At 45.8% G+C, this 13,134-nt stretch overlaps 1 protein-coding gene across 5 annotated transcripts in view; it reads right to left on the bottom strand.

The window, feature by feature from the left end:
- The window catches only part of spire1b (spire-type actin nucleation factor 1b), a 358,259-nt gene that overhangs the window by 34,756 nt on the left and 310,369 nt on the right, over positions 1-13,134 (bottom strand). For 3 of the 5 annotated variants that reach the window (XM_085992324.1, XM_085992325.1, XM_085992327.1), the window contains 3 exons: positions 5,511-5,570; positions 3,444-3,534; positions 1,606-1,748 (listed from right to left, as the gene is read on the bottom strand). In XM_085992324.1, coding sequence (XP_085848450.1) covers positions 1,606-1,748; positions 3,444-3,534; positions 5,511-5,570 — 294 coding nt within the window. The remainder of the gene's footprint in view (positions 1-1,605; positions 1,749-3,443; positions 3,535-5,510; positions 5,571-13,134) is intronic. The other 2 variants (XM_085992326.1, XM_085992328.1) reach the window with 1 other exon arrangement.

The following is a 13,134-nucleotide window of genomic DNA, read 5'->3' as shown; positions in this document are numbered from 1 at the left end:
ACCAGAATGATACCCAGACTTCAAGGGTTAAATTACGAGGAGAGATTACTCAAATTAGGGTTGTATTCCCTGGAATTTAGAAGATTAAGGGGAGATTTATTCAAAGTTTTCAGGATATTAAGAGGAACTGATAGGGTAGAGAGAGAGAGAAACTATTTCCGCTGGTTGAGGAGTCTAGGACTAGGGGACATAGTCTATAAAAGTTAGAGCCAGACCTTTCAGGCATAGTTAGGAAACACTTCTACACTCAAAGGGTGGTAGAAGTTTGGAACTCTCTTCTGCAAACGACAATTGATGCTGGATCAATTGTTAATTTTAAATCTGAGATTGATAGATTTTTGTTAACCAAAGGTATTAAGGGATGTGGGCCAAAGGCGGGTATATGGAGTTAGGTCGCTGATCAGCCATGATCTCAGTGAATGGCGGAACAGGCTCAAGGGGCTGAATGGACTCGTCCTGTTCCTATGTTGGCAGGCAAAGATTGAACAGTTCTGGGCCGCCCGCTGGCATCCAAATAAGTGTGAGGAAGAGGATTTAGGGAAGGTCTTGTGGGTAGGGAAAGGGCTGGGGGGGTGGTGGAGAGTCCGGGACAGGGGAGGCAGTAAATTTGCTTGTGGAGCCCGGAGGAGCACTCCTGCTGCTCACCAGAAAGGCCTCTTCCGTCTTCGGGTCCCCGTTAAAATTGCATCGAGGTCCTATTGACGTAATAGGACTCTGACTTGTGTACATTTATCAGGCTCCTGTCTTCCTCAGAGTGGGTAATTAACCTACTGGTGTATAACTGCCCACTCACCCGGTTACCGCCGGCTGGGTAGGGTTAAAATTGACCCCTTGTGTCATCAGACAAGCTCAATAGCATGCTCCCTATATCTGAATCCAAAGCCTCGATATACGCGAGAGAACAAAAGTGGACCCAGCACTGGCCCCTGGGGTATAGCGCATTCCAACTTTACTCCAAGACTATAGCACTTAAAAAGGGAACTGCATAAATATTTAATATAAAAGAGGTATGGGAATGGGCAGGGAAATGGGATTAAACTAAGTATCTCCAGATGAAGAGCTATCCTCCTTCTATGTTGTAATTTCCAAATCTCCATTGACCTGTGCTGCAGAAGGACTATGGCTATAGGTCCATTGCAGTGCTGAGTTCAAGCCCCTAACTATATATTGTTCAAAGTAGCCTTCGATGGCACCTGATGAAAAACTGAGCTGGACAGAGAACATTTGATACTAATGCAACACAATGGAAATGCTCCCTGACATGAATCGGTCATTCATGAAAGAAAGACTTATGAAATAATACTGAGCGGCCTGTGGGTGGCGCTGTCTAGGGAGAGTATAAATACTCGGGCACAGGCCCAGCTTGCACAGAACATTCTTAACAGGAACTAGTGAAGGACACAACTAGACCTCCATGTTGTAAAACAGTTGATTAAAGCTTTGTTTAACGCTTAGACCAAGTGCCTAGTAGTTTTCTTACCTCACTCCCCTTGGAACTTTCCTAGAAGTTCTGTTTTTGAAATGTGCTCACATTTAGATACATCTTCACAAGTGACGGAGGATCTGCGGGAACCCCATCACAACTCTCATTCATGTTGCACTTACCAGAGACTTGGAACTCTGTCGCGACGGAGGAAGAAACTGGCGCACGTTGGTTGGTGTTTCCTTCTCGATGGAGTGCCGCCTCTGAGGTGGCTTCCTTCGTTCAGGCTGTGGCGTCGAGGAGATGGGCAGGAACATTGGAGGAGCTGAGGATATAATAGGAGCGTCAAAATGGATACGCCATCCGTAATCTAGCACGGCATTTATGAACCCTTATACTAGGGCTGAAGGCATGAGTGCTAAACTGAACAATGGGAGTGCAAGGCCTGTCAAAATCTGTCATTTGGTCTCATTTTCCTCAATTGGGCAATGCATTGATTCCTTGGTCTGATCACTAGATGCACTCTGCTGGGCAGGTGTTGCACCTCGGGCACAGAGGAAACAGATGTCAATCACTTAGGATCCCTTTCCACAGTTAAAGAGCAAGAAAAATATAGGGAACAAATACTTTCCTACATACTTACAAAGCAAGTTGTGAAGAGGACACAAAGAATCTGCAAAGGGACATACAGTAGATGGGTTAAGTGAGTGGGCAAAAATTTGGTAGATGGAGTACAATGTGGGAAAGTGTGAGGTTATCCACTTTGGTAGGAAAAATAAAAAAGCAAATTATTATTTAAATGGAGGGAGATTACAAAATGCTGTGGTACAGAGGGATTTGGGGGTCCTTGTACATGAAACACAAAAAGTTAGCATGCAGGTACAGCAAGTGATTAGGAAGGCAAATGGAATGTTGGCCTTTATTGCAAGGGGGATGGAGTATAAAAGTAGGGAGGTCTTACTACAACTGTACAGGGCGTTGGTGAGGCCACACCTGGAGTACTGCGTACAGTTTTGGTCTCCTTATTTAAGGAGGGTTTTACTTGCATTGGAAGCAGTTCAGAGAAGGTTCACGGGGTTAATTCCTGGGATGAAGGGGTTGTCTTATGAGGAAAGGTTGAGCAGGTTGGGCCTATACTCATTGGAGTTTAGAAGAATGAGAGGTGATCTTATTGAAACGTCTAAGATTCTGAGGGGGCTGGACAGGGTAGATGCTGAGAGGATGTTTGCCCTCGTGGGGGAATCTAGAACTAGGGGGCATAGTTTCAGAATAAGGGGGCACCCTTTTAAAACGGAGACGAGGAGGAATTTCTTCTCTCAGAGGGTCGTGAATCTTTGGAATTCTCTTCCCCAGAGAGCTGTGGAGGCTGGGTCATTGAATATATTTACAGTGGAGATAGACAGATTTTTGAACGATAAGGGAGTGAAGGGTTATGGGGAGCGGGAGGGTAGTGGGAGTTGAGGCCAAGATCAGATCAGCCATGATCTTACCGAATGGCGGAGCAGGCTCGAGGGGCCAAATGGCCGACGCCTGCTCCTATTTCTTATGTTCTTATCCCTCAATCAATCACTAAAACTGGTCATTTATCTCACTGCTGTGTGTGGGAGCTTGCTGTGCACAAATTGGCTGCTGCGTTTCCTACATTACAACGGTGACTACACTTCAAAAATACTTTATTGGCTGTAAAGCGCTTTGGGACGTCCTGAGGTCGTGAAAGGCGCTACAGAAATGTAAGTTCTTTCTTATAACGCGAGGGGTTGAATGGCCTGCTCCTGTTCCTAAATAAAAGTGATTTTCAAAAGGAAAGAATTTGAGTTCTGAAGCCAGAAATCACTGTAACCACACAGAAGCGAATTCCTGGCAGTCTCTCCAGGTGCATATTGACCAGTTGTTGCCAAGTTCCATTTCTTTCTCCTTACACTTTTGGAGATATTATAACAGAACTATGTGAGCCGGCTAATATGCAATCGTCCACTGTGACTCACTGCATGTGCAAATACATTCCACCATGCTTACTTACTTTTTTTGCCATTCGGAGTCTCTGGGGAGCTGTCTTCCACCTTAAGAGTTGATCCGCTGGAACTGCTCCTCAGCATCTTAATTATGTCCTCCTGATAAACAGAGAAAATATCACGGATCAAACAAAGAAACAAAAGTGTGTCACTGCGGTGGTGGGGTTCCCCAAACTGCAGAGCACTGTTATTTTCAATGAGGTATGACGTGTGAATGGTGGCAATTCATTCACAGATTTTATGGTGAGTTGAGCGGCTCGTCATGCTGCTCGTGTGGACTTCCTGGTACCTGCTCCCTGCCTAACGACTAAAGTGGTCACTATCATCCTTGGCAGAGGGAAGCTACATTCTTTGGGCTTGAGGTAGCCCCAAAAATAGACACTGAGCAATGGAAGATTGGAAATGAAACATAGGATCAGGGGTAGGAGGGCATAGTGATAATGTTACTGGGCTAGTAATCCAGAGGCCTGGACTAATGATCTGGAGACATGAGTTCAAATCCCACCATGGCAGCTGGGGAATTTAAATCCAATTAATTAAATAAATCTGGAATTTAAAAAAAAAAGCTAGTGTCAATAATGGTGACCATGAAACTACCGGATTGTCGCAATAACCCATCTGGTTCACTAATGTCCTTCAGGGAAGGAAATCTGCCGTCCTTACCCGGTCTGGCCTATATGTGACTTCAGACCCACAGCAATGTGGTTGACTCTTAACTGCCCTCCCAAACCACTACGACAAAGTCAGCGCTGTGGGAGCACCTTCACCACACGGACTGCAGCGGTTGAAGGCGGCGGCTCACCACCACCTTCTCAAAGGGCAATTAGGGGTGGGCAATAAATGCTGCCCTTGCCAGCGACGCCCACATCCTGGGAATGAATTAAAAAAAAGTAGGCCATTCAGCCCCTCCAGCCAGTTCTGCCATTCAATGAGATCATGGCTGATCTGTATCTTAACTCTACCCACCTGCCTTGGCTCTATATCCTTTAATACCCTGGGCTAGGAAAAATCTATCGAGCTCGGATTGAAAATTATTAATTGAGCTAGCATCTACTGCTTTTTGTGGGCGAGAGTTCCACCCTTTGTGTGAAGACATGTTTCCTAGCTTCTCTCCTGAATGGCCTGGCTCTGATTTTAAGGTGATGTCCCCTTGTCCGAGACTCTCCCCACCAGCGGGAAAACTTTCTCTCTATCTACTCTATCAATTCCTTTAAACCTCAATCAAATTACCCTTTACCTTTCTATATTCCAGGGAACACCAGCCCAGTTTATGTAATCTCTCCTCATAATCGCAGTATTTCAGGACAATGTTTTTACTTAACCAACCAGCTCGGTTCATTAATGTGACCTGGAAAGGCAGACTTGTCACTCAGTTCCAAATAATGCTACAGGCCATTACCCAGCCAACTGGTAGATTAGTCCTGGCTGGGTAGAAAGAAAGACTTGCATTTATATAGCATCTTTCATGACCACCAGATGTCGACAAGCACTTTACAGCCAAATAAGTACTTTTTTTGAAATGTAGTCGTTGTTGTAATGTAGGAAACACGGCAGCCAATTTGCGCACAGCAAGATTCCCACAAACAGCAATGTGATATTGAGCAGATAATCTGCTTTAGTGATAGTGATTGAGGGATAAATATTGGCCAGGGCACTGGGAAGAACTCCCCAGCTCTTCTTCGAAATCGTGCCATGGGATCTTTTACGTCCACCTGAGAGAGCAGGCGGAGCTTCAGTTTAACATTTTATCTAAAAGCCGGCACCTCTGACAGTGCAGCACTCCCTCAGTACTGCACTGGGAGGGTCAGCCTAGATTTTTGTGCTCAAGTCTCTGGAGTGGGACTTGAACCCACAACCTTTGGACTACAGAGGCGAGAATGCTACCCACAAGCAGCAGGAAGCTCTCTACTGGTTAACTGGTCAAGCTCCGTCAGTAGTCCTGCACACACTTGGGGCATCCTAAGCTTTGGATTCTGCTAACCCATACCTAAGTTCTCTGGAGTTAGGTAGCTGTAGCGTGTCTCTAAGGAGGGGGACAGGGTATGTATTTTGCATCAGGCGAACAGAAGCTCTACCTGTGTAGATTTCTCAGTAACTTGGTTTGGAGACTGTTGTACCTGGTGATGGGTTTCCACCTGTTGACAAAAAGAAATCACCAACGAAAAGTGTGGGCCTTCGGTCATACCGTAATACCTCTCCATAAATGGAAGCTGGCAGAGACATCAGAGTAGCCTTTTTTAGTGACTTTCTGCCCCCTCAGGAGGACGTAAAAGATCCCATGGCACTATTTCAAAGAAGGGCAGGAGAGTTATCCCCGATGTCCTGACTAATATTTATCCTTCAACCAACATCACTAAAAACAGATTATCTGGTCCATTATCACATTGCTGTTTGTGGGAGCTTGCTGTGCACAAATTGGCTGCTGTGTTTCCCACATTACAACAGTGACTACACTTTAAAAAATATTTCATTGGCTGTAAAGCGCTTTGGGACATCCTGAGGTCGTGCAAGGTGCTATATAAATGCAAGTCTTTCTTCTTTCTTTCTCTTCTCTCCATTTTTTCTGCTTAGTTTAAAGAACTCTGTTATAAAGCGATGTGTTGCCACAGTGTTCATTCTGCTTGTTTCACAATGTCTGGATCTGGGTTTGAGTTACAGAGGAACAACCATTCCTTAAAACTAAAATGGGTCCATAGATAGTCATGTCCACAGTAAGAGCCCTGGGCAGACAGGCTCCAGGGTCCCACATTGATCAGGTATCTAAGAAGCAATTTGACCATTTGAAAAAGGATCAGACAATAGTCAAACTTGCCTCAATAACTGAACTATGGCGGAGCCCAGCACACGAGAGCAAGAGACAAGGCTGAACAGTTTGCAAATGTTTTCAGGCCAAAAGTGCCAAGTGTACGATCCCACTCGGCCTCCTCCCGACGTCCCCACCAAACAGATGTCAGTATGCAGCGAGTTTGGTTCACTCCATATGACACTGAGAAGTGGCTGAGGGCATTGGGCACAGTAAACATCCCGGCTGCAGTGCTGAAGACTTGTGCGTTCAAGAAGATTGACTCCATCCAGGACAAAACATTGAAGTTGACCGGTTCCCCCCTGCCACTGGACTGAATATCCACCACCTCCACCACCATCGTACTGTGGCTTAAACATGTACCATCTACAGGATGCACTGCTGCAATTCGCCATGTTTACTCTGACAGCACCTCTTAGCCCCCACAATCTCTTACCACTGAGAAGCACAACAGGGAGAGCTGCCAGGGAGAAGGGGAAGTGCAACGAGACCTGGGTGTCCTTGTGCACCAGTTGCTGAAGGTAAGCATGCAGGTGCAGCAGGCGGTTAAGAAGGCAAATGGCATGCTGGCCTTCATAGCAAGAGGGTTCGAGTACAGGAACAAGGATGTCTTGCTACAGTTGTACAGGGCCTTGGTGAGACCGCACCTTGAGTATTGTGTGCAGTTTTGGTCACCTTACCTGAGGAAGGACGTTCTTGCCATGGAGGGAGTGCAGCGAAGATTCACCAGGCTGATACCTGGGATGGCAGGAATGACATATGAGGAGAGATTGTGTCGATTGGGCTTATACTCACTGGAGTTTAGAAGACTGAGAGGGGATCTCATCGAAACCTATAAAATTCTGTCAGGTCTGGACAGACTAGATGCAGGAAGGATGTTTCTGATGGCTGGGGAGTCCAGAACCAGGGGTCACAGTCTGAGGATAAGGGGTAAGCCATTTAGGACTGAAATGAGGAGGAATTTCTTCACCCAGAGAGTGGTGAACCTGTGGAATTCTCTGCCACAGAGGGCGGTGGAGGCCAGTTCATTAAATATATTCAAGAAAGAGTTGGATATATTTCTTGAGGCTAAAGGGATCAAGGGATATGGGGAGAAAGCAGGGACAGGGTACTGAATTTGGATGATCAACCATGATCTCATTGAATGGCGGAGCAGGCTCGAGGGGCCGAATGGCCGACTCCTGCTCCTATCTTCTATGTTTCTATGTTTCATTGTCACTGGGTCAAAACCCTGGGCTTCCCTACTGAACACCATCAAGGGATGGTCATCAACACAAGGACTGCAGACTGTTCAACAAGGCCCATCACCACCTTCTCAGGGAAAATAAGGATGGGCAATAAATGTTGCCTTTCCAGCATCACCCACATCCTGCTAATGAATAATAAAGAAAGGCATTGCTACCCTAGGTCTATCCAAGACTTCAAATACTTGTGAAAGTCCTCCTATCTGTCTCGCGCTCTACGAAAAAAAAGCTTGTTTAATAAGTAATCCCATCTTCACTGTTAGCCTACAAACTCTATCTCTCTCTCTGTCGCAACCTTCCTTGTACTTCCCTATTTTATTTATATGATTATGGTCAGTGCGTTTCTGAACTTTCCTTTCCAATTCCTTTTAAGTAATAAAGACACAGTCCTTATATGGGTTTCCTCCCCCTACATTCACCCCTACCGTGTTGAAACCAAAACTCAATGCACTGTTTCCATATCATTTTTTGTAGGGCCTCAAAACTGAGATTCCTTACCTCCCTCAGTTTTTTCCCTTCTTACACAATCTTCGGATTTTAAAACTTGAACTTAGCATCCTCGAATCACTAGTTCCTGATTTACCTTGCCTTCTTTTTCACTCTTTTCAACCTTTGTTGTGTTCCGTACAATGGGACCTTGGCGCTTCAACATGCTCACCAATAATAATTTTAAAATGGTTGTAACGTTTATTATTTCACAGTTTGGCCACTAGGTGGCACATTCGACTAGAGGGGGAAAAAGGATTTACTTAATTGCTAAAATGCGGTCTGCTGCAGAAATCAAATGAAAAAATGCTGGCAACACGCATCAGACTAACAGCATCTGCAAAGAAAAAAGATGGGTTCACATTTTGGGTATAGACTCTTCGATGAGAAGAGCGCAGAGCAGTGGGATTAGCTTTGGTTTGCTCGATGCCTTTGACTCAGAAGGTTGAGGGTTCAAGTGCTCACTCCAGAGACTTGAACACAAAAATCTAGGCTGACACTCCCAGTGCAGTGCTGAGGGAGTGCTGCACTGTCGGAGGTGCCATCTTTTGGATGAGACGCTAAACTGAGGCCGCGTCTGCTCTCTAAGGTGGATAGCAACATAGAAGATAGGAGCAGGAGTCGGCCATTCGGCCCCTCGAGCCTGCTCCGCCATTCAATGAGATCATGGTTGATCATCCAAACTCAGTACCCTGTCCCTGCTTTCTCCCCATATCCCTTGATCCCTTTAGCCTTAAGAAATATATCCAACTCCTTCTTGAAGCACAAAGCAACCCAATTTTTCCCCCTTAGTCTTCCTCACTTTCCAATAAAGGAACATTCCCTCAATCCACTATCCATCCTGTAACATGACAACACATCAGCCCTCTTTGCCCCGACATAAGCGTATCATTAATCATCACCTGAGTGAATAAGTCGCAACAAGTAAGTGCACCCTTTCCCATTTGACCCTAACTTCCACAAATAACAAGGAGCCATATATACAATAAATTAATTCCAAAGTGTACACAAGCCAACCTACTCTTTCTTAACACTGTGCTTCCCCTGGGTTCCTATACATGCTTTTCTTTCGCCTATTCTAGTGCTTCTCCGAGGTGTAAACCGATGGCCAGTGGTTGACTGCTCGTGCTCTGAGGTGGCCGTTGTCTCTGGCAGCCTGCCCCTGACAGGAAACTAGTCCTGGCTGTATCTCTGGAGTTTGATCTTGGGCAGTCTGGCATCACCTCCCGCATTTCACTGGCGGGGAGCCTACATGTATCCTTGTGGAGATTTGGTATACACCATCTCTCGCCATACTACTACGCCAAGTCTTCAGCGAGCCTCACAAGCAGAAACTCCAAGGATTAGGGAGTCCCTGTTCCCGGTCTATCCCCGGCCTTGTCCCTGGCCCATCATTTGCCTTGTAAGGATCAAAGAGAAGAGTCGGCCTTTACAGAGCAACCGAGAAACTCTCAAACGGCAGAAACCAGATCGCCTCCATTTTCCAGGGGTTGCGACGGGAGACCAATAGAACGCTTGTGGAATTTAGGGGCCAACTATTCTTTCCTATGCCTGTACGTTGTAGTCACATTTGTTTGGATGTAAGTTGAACATTAAATAATATTGCTTGCAGTGTTTAAAATTAAATGTTTATACTTTGAAATGGCCCTGAAATTATGCCATGTGTTACTCGAGTATGTATCCATGCCTCTTCTAAAATAGTGAATATAGGAATTGTAGATGCATGCATTAGGTATTTACACACCAACATCCCAATAAAAGGGCCAGTGTGTATTTATGACATTACACACTACTGGGAGAAATAGACTGTGTAATGGGTGGAGCACACTGCTGATAACCACCGACACAGTTCACTCTAACCGCAGCTCATGAAAAAGTGAGCAACGTGGCTGTCACTCACTGAACGGCTCAAATTACAGCCATATTCCGTAAGGATGGAATCCGAGAGATTGTGGTCTGAACCTTAACTCATTGACATCCCCATACCAGGTATGGAGCTGCACACCGACCGGGCAGGTCAAAGAAAGGACTTCCCATGTGAGGGCGAAACCCCATCGCAGACTCCCATCTCCTCTGCTGGAAGGTCTCTTGTTGTGTTTGATTTCAGGATCTTTAAAAAGCAATTTTTCCACAGCCAGCAAAGGCATTCATAGAATTACATAGTAATTACAGCACAGAAACAAGCCATTCGGCCCAACTGGTCTGTGCCAGCGTTTGTACTCTACTCGAGCCTCCTCCCACCGCTCTTCATCTCACCCTATCAGCAAAACCTTCTATTCCTTTCCCCCTCATGTGCTTATCCAGCTTTCACTTAAATGCATCTACACTATTCGCCTCAGTGGTGCCGAGTTCCACATTCTCACCACTCTCTGGGTAAAGGAGTTTCTCCTGAATTCCCTATTGGATTTATTCGTGACTATCTTAGATTTATGGCCACCTTTTCCAGTTCTGACAAAGGGTCATCGACCCAAAACGTTAACTCTGTTTCTCCCCCCACGATGCTGCCTGACCTGCTGAGTGTTTCCAGCATTTTCTGTTGTTATTTTAGATTTATGGCCCCTAGTTTTGGTGTCTCTCACAAGTGGAAACATCTTCTCTACGTCTACCCTATAAAACCCTTTCATAATCTTAAAGGCCTCTATCAGGTCACCCCTCAGCCTTCTCTGTTCTAGAGGAAAGAGCCCCAGCCTGATCAATCTTTCCTGATAGGTATAGCCTCTCAGTTCTGGTATCATTCTAGTAAATCTTTTTTGCATCTTCTCCAGTGCCTCTATATCCTTTTTATAATATGGAGATCAGAGCTGTGCACAGTACTCCACATGCGGTCCAACCAAGGTTCTTTAATATAACTTCTCTGCTTTTCAATTCTATCCCTCTAGAAATGAACCCTGGTACTTTGTTTGCTTTTTTATGGCCTTATTAACCAGCGTCGCTATTTTTAGTGATTTTAGCACTTTATTCAAGTAGAGATGTGCAAATACCTTCACTTCTTGTGTCAGCAACCATTTTTGTACAAGTCTCTGTCCCACTTTTCTGATACAATTGAGAATGAACCTTAGCACTGACAGCCAGACATAGAATCATAGAATGGTTACAGCACAGGAGGAGGCCATTCAACCCGTCGAGCCTGTCCCGGCTCTCTGCAAGAGCACTCCAGCTAGTCCCGCTCCCCCGCCCTTTCCCCGTAGCCCTGCAAATTTTTTTCTTTCAGGTACGTATCCAATTCCCTTTTGAAAGCCACGATTGAGTCTGCCTCCACCACCCTCTCAGGCAGTGCATTCCAGATCCTAACCACTCGCTGCATAAAAGGATTTTTCCTCATGTCGCCTTTGGTTCTTTTGTCAATCCCCTTAAATCTGTGTCCTCTGGTTCTCGACCCTTCCGCCAATGGGAACAGTTTCTCTCTATCTACTCTGGCCAGACCCCTCATGATTTAGAACACCTCTATTAAATCTCCTCTTAATCTTCTCTGCTCTAGAACAACCCCAGCTTCTCCAGTCTATCCACGTAACTGAAGTCCCTCATTCCTGGAATCATTCTCGTAAACCTTTCCTGGACCCTCTCTAAGGCCTTCACATCTTTCCTAAAGTGCGGTGCCCAGAATTGGACACAATACTCCAGTTGAGGCCAAACCAGTGTTTTATAAAGGTTCATCATAACTTCCTTGCTTTTGTACTCTATGGGCAGGATTTTCATTGGGCCGTGGAGGCGGGATTGGAGGCGTGGGGGGGGTTAAAATCCCGAAATCGGGGGGGGCACGAACCCATCCCACCCCCAACCCGCCTCTATGCCAGTTTCAAAGGAGGCAGATACCTGACCCACACTGGGATCCGCCTCCCCGAGGCGGGAAGGGGATTAGTGCCAATTAACTGCCTGTTAACAGGTAGTTAACAGGCAGTTTTTAGCCTAATCCCTATTTTCATTCTTGAAGTGCAGGCTTCCCGACGGCTCCAAACCACGCCAAGTTAGCGAGGCGGGCCGTCGGGCTGAAGGGCTTGGAGGGGTTGAGATGTCCGGTGTTCAGGTGAGTGATGGGTGCATGAGCGCAGAGGTAAGTGTGTTTGGTGTGCGTAAAGTGTTTAAAGAAGTTTTACTTACCTTTACAGCCTTCCTTCCTTCAGGTCTCGGGAGTCGCTCATCTCACCGGCACAGAAAGCAGAATGGCCGTGAGCTATCAAAAGTTGCAGCATTCAGCTTTCTGTTCCGGGGAGATCTCTAAATCAGCCTGAGAGGAAGGAATTAACTTAGTGTACAGATTGTCAGTGTTTGACAGCTTCAAAGAGCTGTGAAACGCTGATATTTCATCTGTCAATAGTTCTTGACAGATGAAATATCAATCTGTGATGTCACCTGTTGCTGGGTGGCCCTTAATTGGCCTGCTGAGCCTGCTGGGCGGGCTCAACAAGGTCAATCAAGTGAAAATCGCGTGGGTTGGCCACACCTCGATGGAGGCAGGACTACAACCCCAAAAGTTGTAGTCCCACCTCCTACCCGCCTCCTCAATGAAAATCCAGCCCTATGACTCTATTTATGAAGCCCAGGATCCCGTGTGCTTTTTTAGCCGCTTTCTCAACCTGCCCTGCCACCTTCAATGATTTGTGCACATATACCCCAGGTCTCTCTGTTCATGCACCCCCTTTAGGATTGTACCCTTTAGTTTATATTGCCTCTCCTCATTCTTCCTACCAAAAGACATAGGAAGAAGATGGCTGCATCATCAGACACAAATATTACTGCTGCACAGCCAAATCAGGATGTATGTGCTGCAGAGGAGTGGATTATAGCATCTGCATCCCGTGTGTATTTTAGCTACTCCATTTCCTCATTGCCTCTGAATATAATCTTGTAATCGGCATCTCCACAGGTAACAAACAAAACCTCTGTCCTTCCAATGCCAAGTAGGATTTGACGGACAAAAAGCAAAAAAAAAAACTGCAGTTGTTGGAATGAAATCCTTAACAAAATGCTGGAAACACTCAGGCAGCATCTGTAGAGAAAAACATACAAGTTAACATTTCAGGCTTGGGCCTGTTGACAAAGGGGGTAACTGAGTGTTTGCAGCATTTTGTTAAGGATTTGATGGGACTTTCCTTGTTGCAAGAGCTGTTGCTTGGAGCTTCCTCCATTGTTGAGCTTTGAGATATTCGAGTTGGGGCAACGTTCTTA

This window comes from Somniosus microcephalus, chromosome 7 (genome assembly GCF_052327205.1).
Source record: "Somniosus microcephalus isolate GS21.2 chromosome 7, FLI_Smic_1.0, whole genome shotgun sequence".
NCBI classification, from domain to species: domain Eukaryota; kingdom Metazoa; phylum Chordata; class Chondrichthyes; order Squaliformes; family Somniosidae; genus Somniosus; species Somniosus microcephalus.
Note: the sequence above shows the minus strand (reverse complement) of the source record. Positions and strands in the feature narration are given on the sequence as shown.